Below are 22571 nucleotides of genomic sequence, written 5' to 3' on the forward strand. Positions count from 1 at the left end.
TTTTTTAAATTCAATTAATTCACATTGGGTCAATGGAATTATTTATTATGTGAGATACTTTAGTCAAACCCTTTATTTTTTTAAAAAAAGAAAGTCTTTTTGAACATCTAATTGAGAACATTTTTAAGTATTTTTTTATGTTGTAAAATATATTTTTTAGATATGTACATAAAATTAATATAATTATATAAAATATTACATGTAATGTTAATAACTCAAATAACAACATTATTATCTCTTTGTAATAAATGAGATAGATAAATAAATGCGTGTATATCGATACATATGTATTATTCAAAGACGTAACAACTTATTCTTTTCTTAATTTCTTATGTTAATTAATGCTAATACTAGCTAGCAAGCATCTATCTGAATTTAAAAAAGCTAGCAAATAAATGGATTAAAATATTTTTTGTGAGTAATATAATATGATTATAGTAAAGGTGTAATTAATTAATTTTATAACAAAATATGAATATTTTTATTTGATAAATGTTATATATATATATAGTTCTTTTAACATAACTATATATATTACTTAATAACGTAAGAAAATTTAAATTTCAGTCAAATTATGATCTCATGGAAAACATATACTCACTTTAGTCATTATCTGGCAATAAAAAATTGCATAGTTATTTGCTATATTATTATGCGAGAATTAAGAGAGGGGAAGAGAGTTTTTGGGGGATGATGATGATGAGATAGAGGTAGGAGAAGAAACAGTGCATGCAACCCTTCTTTGATTACTCTATTTAGTCTTCAATATATTTCAGCCCGTCGTCTTTGGAGATAGAAAAATCAAACGCACCAAAAATTGTCCCAACTTTGCAGTTTTTGCGTGTATTGACTACGCAGAAAAGCAAAGTTAATAATAGAAAAAGAAAGAAAGGAATTGTTGGAGTGTCACTTTCCTATATATACTCTCAACTCAAGTTAACCAAGAAAAATACACACTCATCTCTCTCTTTCTTTCCCATTCCCTTTATATTTTTCTTTTGTTTATATTATATGCACCACCACACCTCTCTCTCTCTCTCTTCCCCGTTAGAGTCTTTGAACCATGTCTGATTTGTGAAGCTGAGAAAGGGTCTTCTTAGCCTTCTTTCAAAGAAGATATATTTCATCCCCACTTTGCACCTCTACTAATTAATCACCTTGACTAATTAATATTCTAGTTTCTTCTTGTTTGTTTATTGCTTTGGTGTTCTCTTATACTATATTTATATATATCAAATTTCAATCAATAGTAATAGAGGAATAAATATCAACACCACACACACACACACACACCCTTGAGTCCTTCGTCTGTGTCTTGTTATTCTGGTTCTGAATTCTCCTTCTCTAAGGTTAAGTTCTTCTTTTTTTTTCTTTTTGTTCCTTTTCCTTTGAGTGTTATACTATATACTATAGCTTTGAAATCATTTCTGGGAATATAAGTAACTAAAAAATGCCCCAGAATAAGATTTTTCATGCCCCATCAACGAATCCGATTCCTGATCTTTCCCTGCACATTAGCCTCCCAAATAGTGCTCCTTCTTCAATTTGCACTGATGGAGATTCACCCTTTGATGTATGGACACAAGCAGATACTGATGGCCTCAAATCTCATAGTGATGGTTCAATCAAGGGTTGCCCTCACACCGACACAGAACTGTCCTTAGCCAACACCACAAGTACTGCTACTCATGAGGTTGAAAGCACATGGAGGAGGAGAAACTTTGTTAGAATCAATAATCATGGGTTTTCTGAGGGTGAAAACACAAGGCTCATAAATGGAATCCCTCTCTACAGTAACTTTTCTTCTTTGGAGAACAATATAGAGAGGGACCCTTCTAAGTTTTCTTCTCTCTATGCAGTTCCATACCCTTCTTGTGTCGCTAATTCAGCTCCTAATTATGATAATAATGGTATTATTGGGGGTGCAGCAGTAGAACCAATCTCAAGGTTTAATGGGATAACCATGGAGAGTCTAAGACCTCAACAGTTTCGGTACTTTGATTTTCCTCATCACCAATATCATCAGCATCAACAGCATCATCAGTTTGGGAATAATAACATTGGAGCTTCTGATTTTTCAAATGGATTTTTGAGGTCAAGAATGCTGTCGAGGCAACAAAGTAAGAGAAACATGAGGGCTCCAAGAATGCGTTGGACTAGTTCTCTTCACAATCGCTTTGTTCATGCTGTTGCGTTGCTTGGTGGCCATGAAAGTGAGAATCTCTTCTCTCCCTACTTGTGATGTGTATGTGAGAGAGGGCTCTACACATCTACTTATGTAGCTTTTTCCATGTTTTAAACTCTTGCATATGTATATTTTTTGGATTGTGTAGGGGCTACTCCTAAGTCGGTTTTGGAACTCATGGATGTCAAAGATCTAACATTAGCTCATGTCAAGAGCCATTTGCAGGTATACATGAATATGACTCACCCCTTGTTCTTACTTCTTACGCTTTTTTCTTCTCATTTAAAACAAAATCACAAACGAAAAAAATGAAAGAAAGAAAAACTATATATTTCTCTCTTTCTCTTTGTGGTTGTGTGTGTGGGCGCGTTTGTGTGTGGACTGAGTAGTGTGTAGACTTTGTCCAACGTCTATCTAAGAGGCACAAGAACCAAGGCATGCAGTGAATGAATGAATGCGAACAGTGGAAGCTGTTGTTTGATGCAGGGAACATGACAACTTCTACTTTTCATGAGAGAGAGATAAAGATAGAAAGAGAAAGTAGGAAAAGTTGCCATCATTTCTCAATAATAGAAGCAATTACTTACCTTACCAAACATCAACCTCGTGGTTATTAAACTAACCCACAAAAAGAAGCATCTGATTTGATTTTTTTAATATATTATTTTCATTTTTTTATTCTTCCTCAAAATCTTCTTCTTCATAGACAATTCAGATTTCCGATATCTATCATTGTTTAATTATTTATTTTTATAGTCATTTCTGTGTATTATATTCATCTTATTTGTCCTTTTTTGGATACTGCAGATGTATCGGACTGTTAAGAACACTGACAAGCCTGCAGCTTCTTCAGGTAATTCATATTGTAAATAATAACCTTGCCGCTTGAAATATTTTTTAACCTAATGTATTTTTTACTAATTAATTCCTTGATCTCTGCTCCAAATTCAAGTCCACTTTTTTCAATTCCTGTGAAGATTCCCTCACAACCCTTTATGACTCAGACCCTATTAATCCATCCATTAATATTGTTTAATTCATGTACATGCATAAAGTTAACATGTACAACTTGGTAAAAAAAATAATATCTGAATTCATATTTGAATGATCGTGATTTTATGTTTATTTTAATATTATTAGTTATATTTTTTTATTAAATTTATGTTTACATAATTTTTAATTTGATTTGAAATATGCACTTAATTATTTAAATTTTCGTGTATGTTTACAATATTACGAGTTATATTAATGCCTGTATATAATGAAATGCATATAACAGATGGGGATGGGGATGAGGATTTCATGTCCCTAACACTACCCCTTAATCAAAATAAGAACTTTTTACCAAATCAGAGAGGACCTCCAAATGCATCTATAGATCATGATATTGGCTATACTTCAAGCAATCTATGGGCTAATTCTTCTTCCAGGTAACCTCTTCTCTCTCTTTCTGTGATGTGTATGAATGTTTGGGCAGGCAGGCCATGGTGTCACTGTCTGCTATAACTAATTATATCTGCATGGGTGCATGGTTAGATTCATTATCTCTCTATCTATCTATCTATATATATATATATATATATATATATATATGCATGGTTGAGTTTTATATAATTAAAGTTGGAAAAATTATATATAAACCCAATGTGCACCCTTTTGTGAAACTCAAAAAGTGCTTCTTTCTGACAACTTTTGCTTTTCATTTATTTTCTCCACTTCTGCTTGCTTTCTGAAGATCAAAGTAGTGATTCCTCATTTGGCCGATGCACCTCTTTTTGATACAATGTCACATTCAGCTCCTTTAAATGTGTAGAAAGAAAATTTTTCTGGAACTAGATGAATTTTTTAGTGGTTATGTGCAAATTAATATTCAAGGAGCTAGCCTTCATTGTTCAATAATGCTTTCTCCGGATTAAAATTCTACTTCTAGAACAACATATTTTTATGCTCTATATTGACTTTATTTTTTTTACTTTCTTTGGCCATTTATCATTGCAAGTCTTAAAGGACTGGCTTTGATCTTCCTTCAATAACTAACACTATTTCACAACACTTCCTTTATCCAATTTAAGGGCTTTAACTCAATTCCTTTTTTTTTCCTTCTGCAAAATCGTACATTTGGTATTTGGCTTTATCAAAGATTGATGCTTGGTACTAGCTGGATTCTAATTCAAAATTTGAGTCAACTAATACGACAAAAGAGGCTAGGAACTTAGGTAGGAAACTCCTACTATGTGTACTAACCCCAACAAGGACATTTTTCTACCGAGAATTGGGATAGGTAGGGGAACAATTTCTAGTGGAATTGAAGGTACAAATTTACAATTCTGAAAATTACAGTCTTTGGGTGATCTAACATAGAATCTACTAAAATTAATTCAAAATTAATGCAATAAAAAATGTTGCAACTGGCACAGTCAAATATAAAACACCTACTGTTTAGTATTCGTAAAAAAAAAAAAGATGTGATTCAAAAAATAAATTATTAATATTTTGCATTCAACTCAATTAATTGTACCCTCTTTTTACTACATTGAATCCAGATTTCACTAAATTATATAGCATCTTTTTGTGGCGACAATGAAAAAGATTAGACAAGCAATTCCAGAACTGCTTTGAGACAAAGAAAATAAAGAAAACTTTATTAATTAATATTATGATTTATGACATTCAAATGAATCTGCAAATTGTGCATAGTACTAATTAACATACATAGATTGAAGAACATAAATTCATATATATTAAATTACCAGATTGATCACTTTTAGCTTCCCTAAATCATGATAATGCTGGTCCAGAATTGAGTTAGCTTCTGATCAGCTTTGACTCATATGCAAAATTTTCTCGGTCCTCACGTTTGTACTGCAAAAAAGTTCCTTCGAGTCAGAAAGACAGGTAGTGTGAGGTTGAACTTGAATGCATTGTTTCTCTTTGCTAGAGTACACAGCCCATACACGAGAAATAATGCTAGTAAAATAATTTATTTAACATTTTCTTATTAATATTCTTTTGTTGTGATGTACTAAATTGTATCAGTTATGTTATAAGCCCCTTTTTTGTTTAGTAAGATTCAGAAAAGAATTACCTAATGATAAAAATTTAATAAATTCATATAAATTTATTTTAAAAATAAAAATATGCTAGTAAGATAATACATTAAAATATGCTTAATTTACTACACATTTCATATATTTAGAAGAGAGAAAAAATAAGTGGTACACAGTTTTTATAATTTGTTCTTTTAAACATTTTTTTTGTAATTGAGTAAATTTTATTATCCACATTAAATAACTTAGGCCCTTTTCTTAAACTTGTTTGATAATAAAAATGTATTAGTAAAATAGGACATTAAAAAGTATTCTAGTATTGACCTAAAAGAAATGCTAGTAATATAGCAGCATTCTTGATGTTCAAAAATGACTTGCTATCAGTTACCGCATCTTTAAATTCACTTCCACCTGAGAGTAGGCCCATTATTACAAATTGCAACAAATATATAAAAGTAAATACTTGATTTAATATTATTAGGTAACTATAATTATAATATCAGGTAAAAGGGTTATCTTTGCATATGAAAGAAAGAAAGAAAAAAATTATTTATATAATTATATATAGATAGTTAAGATAGAAAGTTACTTAACATTGCACACAACCATTTTTATGTTTCAATTTTAATTATTTATGTTAGATTCAAAGACTTGCCTTATTCATTCACTCACTCATATAAAATAATTCTTTCATTTAATAATTTTATGTGTGTGTAAGATGTACTAAGTGAAATATTTTTTTTAAAGTAGTAAAATGACCTTTTTTATATATAAAGATGAGAAAAATAAATATAAACTATTAAAGTTTACATAAATAATCAAAATTAAAATGAATTTTTTTATGGTATTATCATAATTTTAATTAAACAACCAAAAACAAAGGGAAAGGAAACAACTAAGAGTGGACATATACAACACTACAAAACATCAGCCAACATAATATATCCCATAGTTAAACAATACAATTTTAAGTTTAATAATTTATGTATGATAATTATATGGTCAACACTTGTGTGTGTGAGTGTTTTGGAATTTTTAAGTTGGATACTCTCCATCTCATATATTATATGTCTCTTTAATTATTTTAGTTTGTCTCAAAAATTTTATCACTTTAAAAAATCAAAGAAAGTATTAACTTTTTTTCTTTTAACAATATCCACATCTATTAGTATCTCACATGAATACTTAAAATAGATTGATAACTACATTCTAATTCTTTTAATATGAGAATTTTAATTAATGAAAAAAATTCTATTGCAGTAATTCATATAATTAATAATTTAAAAAATATGTATTATTCTAATAAACAATTAGTATAAGAAGGTGGGAGCATAAAATAATGAAAGAGTCAGAATTGATTATACCTAGATTCATCAACCCTATCAGGCTACTGCAATAAGACTTTTCCTAGGTTGAGTTGAATCAGTCAATTTCGTTTGACCAAAGAAAAAAAAATAATCAATTTCTTAAATTGAAATCCAACCTAATTATAGTTTGAGTAAAACCAGATTAATTAGAATCAAACTAAATTGATATTTAGATAAAATGTAACAATTCAAATATTATATATCGTTATAGCTAAGTTATAAATTTTCAAAGTAAAAAATTTTAAAAAATTTATGCTTTATGATATGTATTTCAAAACAAATATATTGTTTTAGTGTAAAACATATACTATTTAAAATAGAGAAGTCTTTTACTTTGTCATTAATTTTTAAAATAATTTTAACTCGAAATGTAACTCAAATTCAACTCAATAAATTACAAATCAAGTTAAGTTATTGGACTTATTTCCTGAGCTCCTATACATATTGTAATAATATTTTATTTGAGATTTTTAGACATTATAACCATTCAGGAATGATCCAGAAATATCAGAAGGAAAAAAATGAGCACAATTCAATGTATACATAACTGTAGTTGTAAACAGTAAAACTGTACGGTTTATAAATATATAGAAAAGAATTAAAATGATGTTTGTGCACCTAATGAAATATTTCCTTCTATCTCACATACATGTAGAGAGAGGAATAGAAATGAATCAAGTTAGGGTGAATTTATATTAAATTAGTTTTTTTTTTAAATTCTAAGAACTAAGCATGAATTATTTTATATGTTTTTTAATATCTAGTTTGGCATTTTTAACAATATAACTTAACCTAAAATTTATTTAAAAATCTTTATAACAAGACATTAAAATGAGTCAACAAACCTACTTTAAATAAGATAATGGTCATGAACATAAATGTAAGCCAATAAACTTAAGTATCTAAATAGATTGTTAAGTATATAACTTTTAAATATTATTAAAAAATTATTATAATAATAATATTTACCATATTATTTATATTTATTTAAATAAATTGATTTGTTAAACTTAAAAGATTTTTACTGGTATATAACATTGCCTTTTATAAGAAAATAAGTTTTTAAAAAGTTCTGGTTTAATTTATTTTATAAATAGAATTATCTTGAATAATTGAGTCATTAAGATAAATAATAAATCGTATGTCCTTTACTAACCATCTTACCTATTTTTATTCCTAAATATATTGTTTCTCTATGTTACTGTATTGTAAATTAAAGTCATTAGAATAAGTTTAATTAGCATATAGAAATATTTATATAATTTATACGAAGATATAAATTCAGTTATCAGTATCACCTATAAAAGAAAAAGAAATGTTCCAACTTGATTACAATGTCTAGGCTAAGTATCGGGAAAAGTAAATAAATGATGTATGTTGAATTGATGATATCTTTTCTACTATAAAGTTTTTCTTGAAATGAAGACTACAAAGGTGTTTATTTTGGGAAATGATTTTTCATTTTTAAGAATAAGATGCTCTAGAAATAATATTTTTAGGAATGTTATTCTTAGACACTTATTACATTGATCACATTTGACGTTTTATACATTTTTTAAAAATTTATGAAAGTATAAATTTAATTCATACTAGTTTAAAATTTTTTATATTTGATCTAAACTTTTTATTTAACTTACATCTAATGATAATTAAAATAATAAATTATAATTTATTAAATATAAGTTAAATAAAAGACTCAAATTTGTAAACTTATTCCAATACAAAGACATCTGTGTCTCATATATGTATATATAACTAACGCACCTTTCCCTCCCAGTATATATGCACTACCCATAAAATACTTGAATCATACTCATCTCCTTTCATGGGTACAATTTAGTGGAAACTACACTTAAAAAAATATGCCTAGGAATAAATTTAGGTGGGAATAATTTTTCAAGTCTTAAAAACATATACATGACATTATATACCCATCTCAACATTTTTGTGAATATAAACTAATTCCTCAAACAAATTAATGCCTCCTAAGTTTATTGAAGAGTTTTCCAGGAGCAAGTTTTGAATCTATCGATGAAATAAAGAATTGTAAAACATGAACGAAAAAGAAAAAGTTTTGAATGTGTATATGTTCTTATTCCAAAAGGTCTTAGCTTAAACATTACTTGTAGCTTAAAAAAACAGTAGAAGACATAAATGTGAGGATAATTTTTCTCAAAGCACTAAAAATATCTGCTGAAACATATGCACCTTGACCTTCAGGAATAAAACTTTCGGTGTACCTTATAATATAGTTTAGTATCGTTAAACCTAATTATAAGATTGGGCTTAATTGATCAAGAATACATTATTTATAATCATTAAAGGAAAAAATGGTAACAAACATAAAGTCAAATATATAAACATTAGAAGTGTTAACTACTTTTATGTGTTGTGGAAACTAGAAAAATACCATTTTCTAACAGCATGTATACTTAAAAAATATATTTATTTTTCATTTTTTCAAAAATATAAAAGAAATAAATGATAGTTTCTTAAATAAACTAAACCAAATATACAGTACTTTAAATGATTTTCTCCCTATTTTTTATTTTCTAACACAAGATCACCTGTGCACAACTAAATAAGGGTTTGTAATATAAGGAAACATCCATATATGCTAGGATAATATACATTTCAGTATTGTTGTATTTGAATTAAAGGGGAATGACACCTTAGGGCACATTTGATTCATGAGGATATTTCCTGTTTTCTTTGATAATTACAAAATTGTTATCATATTTTTATTTTTTATAATTTGTATAAAAAATAATGAAAATAAAAAAACAAAAAAAGTGAAGTATAAAGAAACTGATGTTTATAGAATTATAAATAAAATATAATTACTAATAAAAAATACATGCATAAAATATTTCAACAAAGCAAATGCATCTTTACATTTCCATCTTAAAAAGTTAACAAAGTAAGTAGCATGCCCAATGGAAATTAAAAAAGAAAGCTGCACTTATCACAACCAGGAAATGACCTACATATCATGCTTGTTGAGGAAAAAGATTATTTAAATTATATTTTCCGGGTGTGAAATAAGTGGATAAAAAAGAAAAGTAAGAAACAAATAGAAAAACAAATATGATGAATTATAAGTAAAAGAAAAAGATTAAAAATATGTAAAAATATAATTATATCGACTTAGTATAAAAATTCATGATCGCTAATCCACCTCTATCTTACCGATATTAAATTGGAACAATTATATGAATTGCTTTTCAACTAATAAAAGCTAACAGAGACTAGCTCTTTACAAGAACAGAAAATGAAAAATAAATAAAAGATAAATATTATAATGTGTTCTGCAGGTATACTGAACCTCTAGCCCAAATTGATAATTTTCCCTCTATTCAATATTCATGGCTTCCATGTGCAACCTATGCTCCCCTCTAATATTATCATTTCACCATAGCTACCTGAGTTCAAACGTCACGTTATTTTTTGAAGCTCGACAACGTAAAATTATTCAGTTTATTTCCTCTTTTAACCTTCTTGTTCATGCATGTGCGTGTATTTTGATATATAATATGATGGGAATAGGGTGTGAACCAAACCTCATGCAATTAAGCTTAGTCAGTCACCACTAGTTCAACCCATGTGTGTTTTTATCCTTTCACTTTTTCACTGCTTTCCTTCTTGGAATAACAAAAAGGGTATTGTTCTTGAATTAATGAAGAATTTTTTTAATATATTGAAAGACACAATAATATAAATATTAAATACATTGAATATTATAATTGTATATAAATTTATATTATCAAATATTACACATTAGAAAAATCAAATGAAAATTGTTGTATGGTGGTTAATGTGTGTGTATATCACATTCATTCAAATTTGTGTTCATTGAAATGACTGGCAGTAGAGGAGCACGAATACAAGCAAATTCCCGAGATTTGGAAGAGCTTAATCATCAAGATATTGTATCATCTCAGCATGTTGGGAAGCTGTCAGAGGTTGTGACATAATCTTCACTACTGCTATATATTCATATTAGTAGCTAAGAGTATGACCTTGGTGGTATGAAAATAATTGCTTTGTGCAGGGAAGCAACTATACACAAACAAGAAGCTTCAAGGATCAAAATTTGGAGTGTCAGAATCCAAGCTTGGAGATCACCTTAGGAAGATCAAATTGGCACAACGATGAACATGCCTAATTTTATTTAGTTGGTTTACATGATTGCTTTACAAAGCCAAAAAAGAAAAGATTAATGCACAGATATATAAATAGATAGTGCTTTTGTTAAGACAAAGATGTCACTTTCCACAAATCTAAAGCATCTCTGTATATTCTTTTTGAGCCAAAGCTTGTTAGGTTGTGTTAGTCATTATATAAATGTTATAGCTTAAAAGTAAAAGTTGAAGAAAAGAAGGAATCATATGTATTATAAGGCTTTTGTTCCATCTTTTTTTATATATATTTTCTTTTTCCCTCCTTTTCCCTAGGTTCCTAAAGATTTGTCTATATATAACTTTTTTTCATTATATAAATGTTATAGCTTGAGTGATCAATGTGTGTGAAAGCTTGATAGCTGTTATCTATCATTAGTACTTTGTTCCTTGATTTTACACTTGACTTGTGCACACAAGGGATACCATCAAAGCTAAAAAGTAGTGATGGGTGTGAAAGATTTGAAGAATATATTATTGAGCTTTCTTTCATAAGTGTAAAACCACATCTTTTGGCAAATCATTTCTGAAAAAGGTTGTTTGTGCTTAAAAATTCCGGATACATCGGCTATGATTGGAAGATATCCACGTTACTTCACACTGTGATTTGCATGTTGATGTTGTGATTGTGGGTTGCATTATGCCCCACTAATGAACACCTTTTAGTTTATATGATATGCCTATTCCACTGACTTGATGCAAAAACCAGTTGTAACAGCTGTAACCTTAAGTGAAGCATATTCAAAGGCTGCAAGGAAACTATATATAAATATATATTAGAACATTTAGGTTGTTAAGGGCTTAATTAGCCCCTCCATTTCACCTTCAAGATAAATGATTTCTCATTATATCTTTGTATTTTATTATATTAACTGAGGACGAGTAGATATCTTGACAATGATAATTTGTTATTTATTATATGATCACACAAGATTAAATTTTAGAAGAACAAAACTTAAATACAATAAAAAGAACTTTTAATTCTCATTTAAAATTAGTTTTATATTGATAAAAATTCTATAATTTAATTAGATAATAACACAAAAATTACTTTAAAAAATTATAAATAAATTTTGCTAATTTTAGAAACAATTTCTCTATTTACAAGAGTAAGACTTGGTGTATCGATCTATCTCTCCAACCCCACTCAGTGAGGGCTTCGTGTATTATATATTGAAAATTGCAAACCTCTTTATTAGTGGTTGTTTCATTTTGGGGATAATATTAAAAATCATATAACATTGGCTAACTTTGGTTCAAGTGTTGAGAGAGTGAAACACTAATAATTGCATACAATGTGTCTGAATTATTTTGGCATGATGATGTAAACACACTTGGAGAAACGAAAGAGATTGATGAATTGACTATCACCATAAATTCACAATATATAATTGATATACCAATGTGGGGGCTAATGAATCATCGAAGATCACATATCAGGAGACATTCAGTAGTTTTATTTGAACACGCTTCCTCAATCTCACATTTATTTGTTAATTTCTTGATATATTTATTCATCTTTGGGACTGTAATTTTCTTCTCTCTTTTCTTATGTTTGTTGGTTTTGTTGCAATTTAGATTTGTTTAATGGACGAGATAAAAGAATAGAATAAGGCCGATAAACCTTTTTAAATAATTAATGCAAAAAATAAATAAAATTTTTATTATAAGTTAAAAATATTTTTTTAAAATTTTAGAAAATTTAAATAAAAGAGTTTATAAAAATAGATAAATGTAAATTCTTTTTAATTTATGAGAGAAGTTTTATTTATTTTTTCTTAAACAAACTTTTTTAGAAATTTATCTAAATTAAACTTAGGATAAATATATTTATTTTATTTTTATATTTATTTAACCAATAAGATATAATTCATAATTTTAGCCAATAAATTTATTTTATCCGTTTTTTTCATATATTCAAAATAGACAAAATATAAATTAATATAATACACGGATTATGTTATTCTAATATATACAAAAGAATTTATCATTCTCTTATTCATTTTTTCTTAACTTTTATATCATTTCTAATTCTATTCTAACAAAAACAAACACTATAAATATTAAGAAAAGTGAGCATACAAGGAAAAATTATTATTCATGGAATATGCGGACATTTTTTATACAACTTTATGAAATAAGTTTTGTGATCAAATAAATTTGTATTCTAATTTAATTCATTTACTCAACCAAACACATTCTTAACTATTACTGTTTCTTTAATCATTAATTTGCCAACAAAAAATAAAAATCTTATAAATATATGGTATTTCTTTGGTTTGGTTGGGTCAATTTGTCTTACACGTTTCGTGGGCCTTGAGCAATAAATGGACCTATCTGTACTCATTATGCACTGACAAAATCCTTCAAAATTTTCATGCATGTTATTATTAAGTAATACCTAAAGTCCTTCCCTTTGACTGAGTTTTTTTCTGATCAATCTAGAAGGGTCTGCCTTAAAGTTTTATATACATACAAAAAATGTAGAAAAAGTTAAATCTATAACATCATCAAGATTTTTATACAAGGTATTGTTAACTAGTGTTTTTAGGACATTAATAAAGAACTTAAAAGTGATATATTTTTATTAGAATTGCATTAAAAATTATAGAAGTATATGTATTTATTATATTTTCCAAAAAAAAACAAAAACAAAAACATATGTATGAATTTTTAAACAGTGCTATTCGAAGGATAGTGTAATGCCCCATTATGTTCATATGTGTGGAATCAATCTATTTAGTAAGAGATTTTTCGTTCACAGCTTACCTTGTGTAAATTTTTTAAGACTAGCAGTAACTATGAACTATAAGTTGAGATTAGTGTTGGATCTTTTAAACTTAAAAGCTGCCTTTTAGTCTCAAACATTGGATAAAAAAATAATGCCCTTCCTTAAAGCACTATTTAGCATTTGCCTTTTATATAAATGCTAATTAATATTGATTAAAGAATTACAAATAATTTTTTAATTAAAAATAATATTAATATATTTTTATCATTAACTTTAATGTTTTTTCTGAAATAAAATTAAAAATCTATTATTGATTACATTTATATATTTATACATGTCCTACTGAGCTTATTCTACAACGTTGTCTTATAAAACTAGTTAAGACTTCGTTTTGAATAAAGTGTACGGAAATAACTGCTTTTTTAAAAAAAAATAAAAATAAAGCCAATACATTTTTCATTGTGTTCAAAGTTGGAACTACTGGTTCTACACTAACAACTTATGAAGAAAGATCCAAACACCATAACTCTGAGATTAAAAGAAAATCCAGCATATTGAGTAGCTTTTCAATTGTTTTATTTGGATGTGAAGAGAAAACAAAAAAATTGAAAAAAAAAAATATAGAAGAAAAATGATAATTTTTCTTTGTATTGTTTGGATAGAGAGATAAAAAAAATGAAAAGAATAAATATAATCACATTAAATGTTAAATAACATTTAAAATTTAATAATATAATAAAATATAATTGGGACAAATGCATGTTTAGACATATTTTGGGACGAGAAATCAAATAAAATTTAAGTAATATGTGTAACAAGTTTCTTAATTAGGTTTACTTAAAAATTTCATTTTATTCTATAAAAATTACTCAATTTAAATTTAGTTTCTATAATATTTTTATTAGAATATAGTTTCTCTAAGTATATTGAGATATTGTTAAGTGTCAACTTGTAATTATAAAAACTAAAAATAATAATTTGTAAAAAAGTAGAAATTATATCCTAATAAAATTTATAAAAATTAAGACCAAATTGTATAAATTTTACAAAAATCATGCACTTAATTCGGCATCATCAATAAATAATCAAACAAAAAATAATATGGAGAAAAAGCTCTATGTGAAATCATTATAAAGAAATATAACATTGTTCCTTACCCAATAAAATAAATTATATTTAGAATTTAGAAAATAAAGTTGAAGTTGTCAAACTGTTCGAATAGGAGTTTCGATTATTTCACAGAATATATATATATATATATATATATATATATATATATATATATATAGTTCAATATTTTTTAGCAGAAAAAACTTATGAAGATTCCCCATCCATGCGTCGTAGTTCTGAAATAACATATTATAAACGGTTACCCGCCTAATTACTATAGAAACTGTATTCAGTAAGATATGATAAGAACTACTCTATACCCTTAAATCTTACAGATAATCAACATTAATTTTCAGTACAACTACTTAAATTTAATCATGATCATCTGAGTAACATTGAATGGATAATATATTGCAGAAACAAGTAAAGACATTAGTTATGCAAACTAAATACACAATTCATCTGTGCATTACACTAACAAACACACAAGTTCATAAACACGAGTGTAGAAAATGCTCTCAAAGCATAACAAATCAAATTCGAAATGTTGTTTTCATACTTTAAACATCAAAGGGTGAATTTATTCCACCTGAAACATCATTGAACATCTTTGGCTAGTGATTGGGACCCAAAAGTGCAAGAAGAAAAGCCCGGTAGTCGCCAGATGTTTCCGAGTGAACTTCATCGTTCAGCATTTTCTTGTATTTCTTTGAATATTCTGCTTTGATATACTGCATATCAATCTCAGTCCTTGTCACAATGACCCTTATGAGTGTGGAATCATCAGTCCCCAAACCTTTCATTGCCTTATGCAACACCTGCATGGTGACAAAATGTGAAGGTACAACTGTGTCATGATTGTAAGATATTTTATAAGGTTCCCTCGTTCATATTTGCAAAATCAATTCCCAAATATATTGGCTTGGTTTTTTGCCTCTGGAAGATATGACAAGGCATAAGGAATAGAGAAAATCACAACAAAGAAGCAATTACATGTGTATACTCCTAGTCCTAATTACTTATGTATAAGATCTACTTAGATTATATCTGTAGTTGATGTGGGATATTAATACTACCAATGACCAAAAGTTATACAAAGCCAAATGACTTAGCTAATACAACCTGCTTATTTTAAATAACCTTAGACTTTGTTTGAGAATTAGTTTTGGGGGGGAAAGGGAGGGAAGAGGAAGGTTTATTTAGTGACAACCCTTATTTGGGAGTCTCTAGATGAGAGGGGGAGGGTTTATAAACCCTCCAAAACCATCCTAAGCTCATGTTTTTTTGGTTCTCCCAATTTGGAAGATTTTTTATTCACTCTCCTCCCTCCTCCCTTTTCTTCCCTTTCCCTCCAAACTCTCAAACAAAGCCTAAGATTCCTTGCATATTGGATAGTGCAAATATAGTTTACAGAAGTTGTAAATGTTTAGGTTAATTCATAACTTTGTCATTTCACAGGATAATCTAGTTCCTCTGATTACATGCATGAAATAGATAAATAACAAGGAAAAGTAGGAAAATTAGTTGATGCAAATTACAATACTCCGGCTAAATAAGTAGATCATAGAGAAACATATCAAATGATTATATAGTCTCTCATTTTTTATTATATGGTTCATTTGTTTCTGAAAGTCATTTGGAAATGCTAAAACTTCAACTATTGTTCCTTCCTTATGAACCACAAGCATGCATGTAGAAATAGTCAAAATACTTTTTTCCAATACCCAATTTTCCAATACCCAATTACCCACCCTCGTCAATTTAAATTTTTAACAATAAGCCTAGCATGATTATCTTCCATTTGTCATCGAACAAAAAGATTGTTCCTATAGCATTGCAAGAAGCAATTACCAAAAAGTTGAAGTGAAAGTGAATACCTTTGCAAAATACTTTCCTGGATTAACCGCACATTGAACTATAGTCAGAAGTGCATGAGCAAAGCGCCCAGATGTTTCATTTTTTACTGCCTGATATTAATTCAGGTTGAATAAGCACCAGAAAATACCTCAAGAAAGAATACATTTAAAGAAATAAACTAAAAGTGGTGAATACACCTTCTTTAGCGAGTGACCATACATATCATGGTAATAAGAACTGACAGCAGCCAAATGTGCTGCACTCCGTTCACTGAATATGTGGATAAAAGTCTTTTCATCAGTTCCTAGTTTCTTCTCCCCTGCTTTGTAAAGAACCTTTGCATCCTTCTGAGCAATTTCTCTATTAACCTCAAAGCCTTCGGGGCGAGGTGTGCTTATATATGAAAGCAAGATCTGAAACAAGTATTTTACATTAAGGGGTCAATAACAGCTGCTCATTATTTTAATAACTTGAAAGGAACTCAGATGCTATCATGATATTGCTATCCTATGAGACAAAAATTTTCCATTTCTATCCTATGAGAAATGTTACAAACCAAGAAAGAAGGTACAGTGTTCCCTCAAAGAAGTATGTGCAATGTCACATACATACTTGCACATTATAATAAACCGATTAACCAGATGATTTTCCTGCCTTTGTGGATATTGTCTTCAATGAAGTAAGTAGAGAGCCTTACCTTAAGTGATCCATCAAAAAAATGGTGAGCCAGAGATGAAGGCCACAAGACTTTTGTAAATTTATTAGATATGAAAAGATGGATATGAATACCTGGCCACAATATAATAACTATTTACTATCTAGGAAGTAGATCATCAAAGAAGTACTATCCAGGAAACAAAGAATGATATACATTAGTATCACTTCATAAGATCATCACGGATGACAATGTAAAAGTTGATGTCCTATACTGAATATCTATGACTTTTACAGATAGACTACTCGATACCATGATAAATGATACACATCTGGAATCCTAAGTGAATTTTAACCCTTAACATTCTAAATCTAGAGAGAAATAAACACTCAAAAGATCTTATCTAATGTCATGCTCTATAAATGGAAGAAGTACCAAGATAGGAGAATAATTATGAATTCTTCAGCTAACAGAGAGAACCCTAAATGGGACTAACTTGTGATAGCTAAGGTGTCTTTCCTAAAAGCCACACATAATGACACAGAGAAAGTATACTTTTTTATTATCCCCTGAGGTGTTTCTTTTGATGCCATATGCTCAAGACAAACAACACATAGATTGTTAGCTTAAGATCCCCTAAGATGACTAATTCACAATAGCTCAGGTTCCTTTCATTAAAGTCACAAATAGAAACCTCACCTTTTGATGATCCCCAGGGGAAGTGTTTGTTTGAATATCATGCTCAAGATAAACACCAAACATGGAATGGTAGATCTGTTTTAGATATTGTAGCTGGGATGGAGTGCGTGAACATATTACTTCAGTAGCACTTTCAAGGGTTTTGTTATCAGCTGTTAGAGACTTCCTAATAATTGTTGCATCACGTCGTGCAGGGTCATGCATCCAGAGAAGAACTGCAGTCTGATAAACAGAAACAATGAAAGAAAAACAAACAAATGTTGGCTAACATTTAGGGGCTGTTTGGTTTCATAAAATGTTTTCTGTTTTCAGTTTTAATTACAAAATTGTTGTCTTGTTTTCATTTTGTTTCCTGTTTTCAAATATTTATACAAGAAAGACTGAAAACAACTTTTTCTTCTGTTTTCAGTGTTTTCTGTACAAATCTTTGAAAATAGAGAAGAGAATAAAAACAAGGTGGCAAATTTGTATTTGAAATTGAAAAAACAGAAAACAATTCCTCAGAGTACAGCAGTATTCGAAATTTTAAAATAACTATGATTTTGTTAATCTATACAGCGGTATATCTACATATAACAAATGAATAATGTGACATGATATCTGGAAATTTACTCCAACACATGAAATTGAGTTCATTAGTTATATTAGTAGTTTAGCACCTCTAACTTTCCTCTAAGTTCTGAAGCTAAGCGTTTGGGAAGTTCCTCAGAGTACATCGCTTTGTATTCTTGTTGGATGTAAGCACGTTGTGTAGCATCTCGATGGGCTAGAATATTAATAACAGCACTAGTATCACACCCAAAACCTGTGAAAGCACAGAATTAGAATAAAATTAAACAAAGACTTAGTCTTTGTTTGAGAGTTGGGAGGGAGAGGAAAGAAAAAGGTATGAAGGGTAAGGGAGGACAGAGCGTTAATACAAAACCTTTCAAATTAGGAGAACTTAAAAACATGGGATTAGGTGGGTTTTGGAAGGTTTATAAACCCTCCTCGTCTCATCTAAAAACTCTCAAACAAAGATAACCATTACATAAGTCTTCCTCTTCCCTCTCCTTTCTCCCAAAAACCAACTCCCAAACCAAGCCTTAGCAGCTGCGGTAGAGCAAATCTAAAGGAGTATGACTACACTCTTTGGGAGTAATCTCTATGTAAGAAGAATCATTTCTAGGTAGCAACCACAGATCATAGAACATCTATTTCCAAAATAAAGTTAGATGAAAAATAATCCATAAAAATAGAAATCTAGGCAAAGATCTAGTAACATTCATCATCAATATTGAAAAATGCTAACTAGTGCCCTAAGGGAACAAGTATAGAAATGTTTTTGTTGAAAAACATAAAAATGCACTTAAGGATATCGCTTAGCCTTTAACATAATATAACAAGTTAAGGATGCTTATAGGACTTGTCTCATGGCTGGTTTCAAGACTTCAAAGACCTTTCTGCAGTTATAGCCCAAAGTATGCAAAATGATTAAGAAAGAATGCACAAATAAACACATTGATTTAGAACAATTTCCCTAAGAAATTGACGCCACTTATGAGACATGCAAAATCATTTCAATTTTATGCTTTTATCACTTGCAGTTCATTAAATGTGTTTGTTCCTCATAATACAAGTTTAAATTAAAACACATGTTGAAATGCACTTGAAAATTAATGTCCCCCCTCTTCCTCAAATGGCAGTTTCAACCAAACAACTACCTAGTTAAGGTTCCTAAGGCAAGATTACATGCATGCAACATCATCGCCAACAATTCTAGAGAGAGAGAGAGAAAAAGGGTACCCTTGAAAGCACGGTAAAGTTGCATGGCATCATCTCTGGGAGAAGGACGAACTGGAGGTACAATCAAGGTAGCCATCTTCCTCTATGGAAATACAGAGAAGTTGTGTCTGAGAAGAGAAAATCAATGGTGTGAATTCAATGCAACAACTGTTCTTAACTTGGATTGGATTCAAGAAAGCAATTATTCGTTTTTATCCGTCCCCACAACTTGCACAAATATTTTTGACAACGTGTATATGAAAAATAAAAAATTAAAGATGTGTGCTTTTTAATAATGCAAGAAAATTTATATATAATATTCAATATCTAAATTTTGGATAATGGAACTGGCCAACTAAGCTAGTGGATCAAAATATGTGCTTTTCGTTTTTTTATCTTATGTTCTTCAAACCCAGTCAACGGCTAAAGAAATGTTCAGTATATGTGCTTTTTCAAATCTTTTATAATTTTTAGTTGACTTTCTGATTAGAAATAATTAAATTAGCAATCTGATCCTTAAATTATTATTATTATATATATATAATATCTTACAGATAAAAAATATTTATAAATATCATCTTTAATGGTACAAGAATGATTATTGTTTTTAATGAGTAAACCTTTGGATGGGTTGGGATGGCCCATCCTTTATTTAAAATCTTGTACCAATCTCTCCGACTTGAACACGTGAAACACGGGCCTTCATATTCTTATATTGTTAAATGAATTTTGTAAAATTAAAAGGATATATATATATATATATATATATATATATATATATATATATATATGATTTTTTTACATCTAATCTAAATTTTTTATTTAATTTAAATCTAACGATAATAAATTATAACCCACTAAATTTAAGTTAAATAAAAAACTTAAATTGAATGTAAAAATTTTTATATTTATATCACGTTTAAAAAAATCCTTTCTTTTAGTCTTTTTTTTTTATAAATAAAATTTCAGTTTTCTTATAATATTTACTTTCTCGGAGTTGTTTTCTTTATTTGGCATTTTAAAAAAATAAACTAGAACAAAATAACTGTATACACTTTCACTTTATATACTAATTTTACTTCATTCGTAATTTTAAATCTTAATTTTAAAAATTTTAATTTTATAGCCTAAAATTTCATTAAAAATACAAAAATTATATTGTTAATAATACAGTTTGTTTGATATGTCTCGGTCAAATTATACAAGCTAATTTAAATATTATGTAAACAATCAACAAAACAAGTTAACAAATTGTTAATAAAGAGATAAGATAAAAGTGAAAAACTAAATTAAAAATAAAAATAAAAATTTTTTGAAGAAGCGAAACATTATTTAAGCTTTTTTTTTTATCAGTTACCCTCTTCATTTATTCATTTTCCTTCCTATTTGATTCTCTTTCACCGAACAAATTTTCCTCTGACAGTATCCATTGCAAGAGAAAATCCAATTTATGCTAAAACTTGTATTTAATTAAGTTTGATTTTTTGTTAAAAATGAATAAACGTGAATCTAACACCAAATTTTGATGTTATAAAAACTTTGTAAGTTACCTAACCCAATGCCCGTTTTGGACCATTAGTTAAGGAACCATCTGATACAAATATTTCAAACATTTAAATATGAAATGCTTCAATCAGATAGTTAACCATTCATAATCACAAAATAAGATCAGATTCACTGATTCAACCCTTCGATTAGGAATGAACCAAATGACATTTTCAATATTTCAAACCTTTTTTTCTCATCCTTATTGTTTTTTTTATCTTTTCTTCCTTATTTTCCTTATTTGTATTCAAAAGAAGATTTTGGTATTCAAATAGTCGAAATTTTTAGCTAAATAATAATGAAAACTTGAAACTTTAAAGTAAAGGGTAAGAAGGGGGGGGGTAATTTTTTATTTTTTATTTTTGTAAAACAAAAATACCAAAAGTAAAACATAACTTAGAATTAGAGGTGGAAGATGAAAAAGAACAAGAGAATGAGGAATGAGAAGAGATCTAGAGGCAATTAGCAATTCATGGCTAGTAACCATTTGTAAAACAAAAAATAGCAAAAGTAGAACATATAGCACACGTCAAAGGGCCAAACATGTAACCAGAAAGCTTCAAATCCTTGTGTCTCTTTCTCTCTTTACTTTCAATTTAAATCAAATTGTGTGGTTTGAATAAGCCAGCAAGGTGCTTGAAGAATTTTTTATATCTTATCCAACAAAAAATCATATCATTTTTTTTTCTTCTTTAACAAAGGTTTTGTATCCATTAAAATTCTCATTGTTATTCTATATGTGTTTGATGTTGACATTATTGCCTCTCTTCTCATTTTCTATGACTTCAAAACTCAACTAGAAAATTCATTAATAAAAAGAAAATTTTTATCAAAATTTGAAGGAAGAGGATAAATGGATCATAAAGGAATGAATTATAAGTAAGAGGAGGAAGGAAATAAAACATAAAAGAAAAAGTGATAGTTGAAAACTTTATTAGACTATATTATGTATTTGTTGAATATAAGAAGGAAGAAAATAGTAATTAATAACAAAATTAATATTTTTATAAAAAAACTTATTTTAAACACGTACATTTTTTATAAGTTAAAGAATCAAAATGAAAAAGTTAAAAAAATAAATTAAAATAAAATTAAAAGATAAAAAATTAATTTACTAATTTTGCTTTTAAAAAATGCTTATAGTCCTATAAAAAAAAAGCCTCTATTTATATTCTTGATTATTTGAAATATTGGTAAATTCAAAGAAAGGAATATATATTATGAAAATGTAACAGTAAATTTATTTAATAGAATGTGTTATTAGATAAATATTATTAAACATGTAAATTAATTAACATAAAATTATCACAACTTAACTTGTGATTTTAAGTTTAAGTCTTAACTTGTTGAAATGTGTTGTATTTTTTGGGCTGAAGTTAGATAACTAAAATAAAGAAAAATAAAAGTAAAATAAAACTGAAAATTAAGATACT

The 22571-nt window shown here is 28.2% G+C and overlaps 2 protein-coding genes across 4 annotated transcripts; one reads left to right on the forward strand and one right to left on the reverse strand.

The window, feature by feature from the left end:
* The first annotated feature begins 994 nt into the window (after positions 1 to 994).
* On the forward strand, positions 995 to 10991 carry LOC113867907 (transcription repressor KAN1-like). Of its 3 annotated transcripts, none has more exons than XM_027503415.1 (6): positions 995 to 2213; positions 2334 to 2410; positions 2993 to 3038; positions 3465 to 3615; positions 10468 to 10561; positions 10651 to 10991. In XM_027503415.1, exons 1-6 carry the CDS (start codon positions 1451 to 1453, stop codon positions 10762 to 10764), a joined length of 1245 nt encoding a protein of 414 aa, XP_027359216.1. In that variant the 5' UTR covers positions 995 to 1450; the 3' UTR covers positions 10765 to 10991. The 3 variants fall into 3 exon arrangements, with proteins under 3 accessions (XP_027359216.1, XP_027359217.1, XP_027359218.1); XM_027503416.1 differs by having other exon boundaries at positions 3471 to 3615; positions 10651 to 10872; XM_027503417.1 differs by having other exon boundaries at positions 3471 to 3615; positions 10471 to 10561; positions 10651 to 10872.
* Positions 10992 to 15004: 4013 nt separating this feature from the next.
* LOC113867243 (annexin D5-like) lies at positions 15005 to 19850 on the reverse strand. Its single transcript, XM_027502419.1, has 6 exons — positions 19615 to 19850; positions 18489 to 18634; positions 17830 to 18051; positions 16673 to 16888; positions 16496 to 16585; positions 15005 to 15436 (listed from the first exon to the last, which is right to left on the reverse strand). The coding sequence occupies exons 1-6, from the start codon at positions 19688 to 19690 to the stop codon at positions 15233 to 15235; spliced, it is 954 nt and encodes a 317-aa protein (XP_027358220.1). The 5' UTR covers positions 19691 to 19850; the 3' UTR covers positions 15005 to 15232.
* Between the last annotated feature and the right edge of the window lie 2721 nt (positions 19851 to 22571).

The sequence above is a fragment of the Abrus precatorius genome, unplaced genomic scaffold (assembly GCF_003935025.1).
Source record: "Abrus precatorius isolate BTA unplaced genomic scaffold, Abrus_2018 Scaffold5, whole genome shotgun sequence".
Classification (NCBI taxonomy): Eukaryota; Viridiplantae; Streptophyta; class Magnoliopsida; order Fabales; family Fabaceae; genus Abrus; species Abrus precatorius.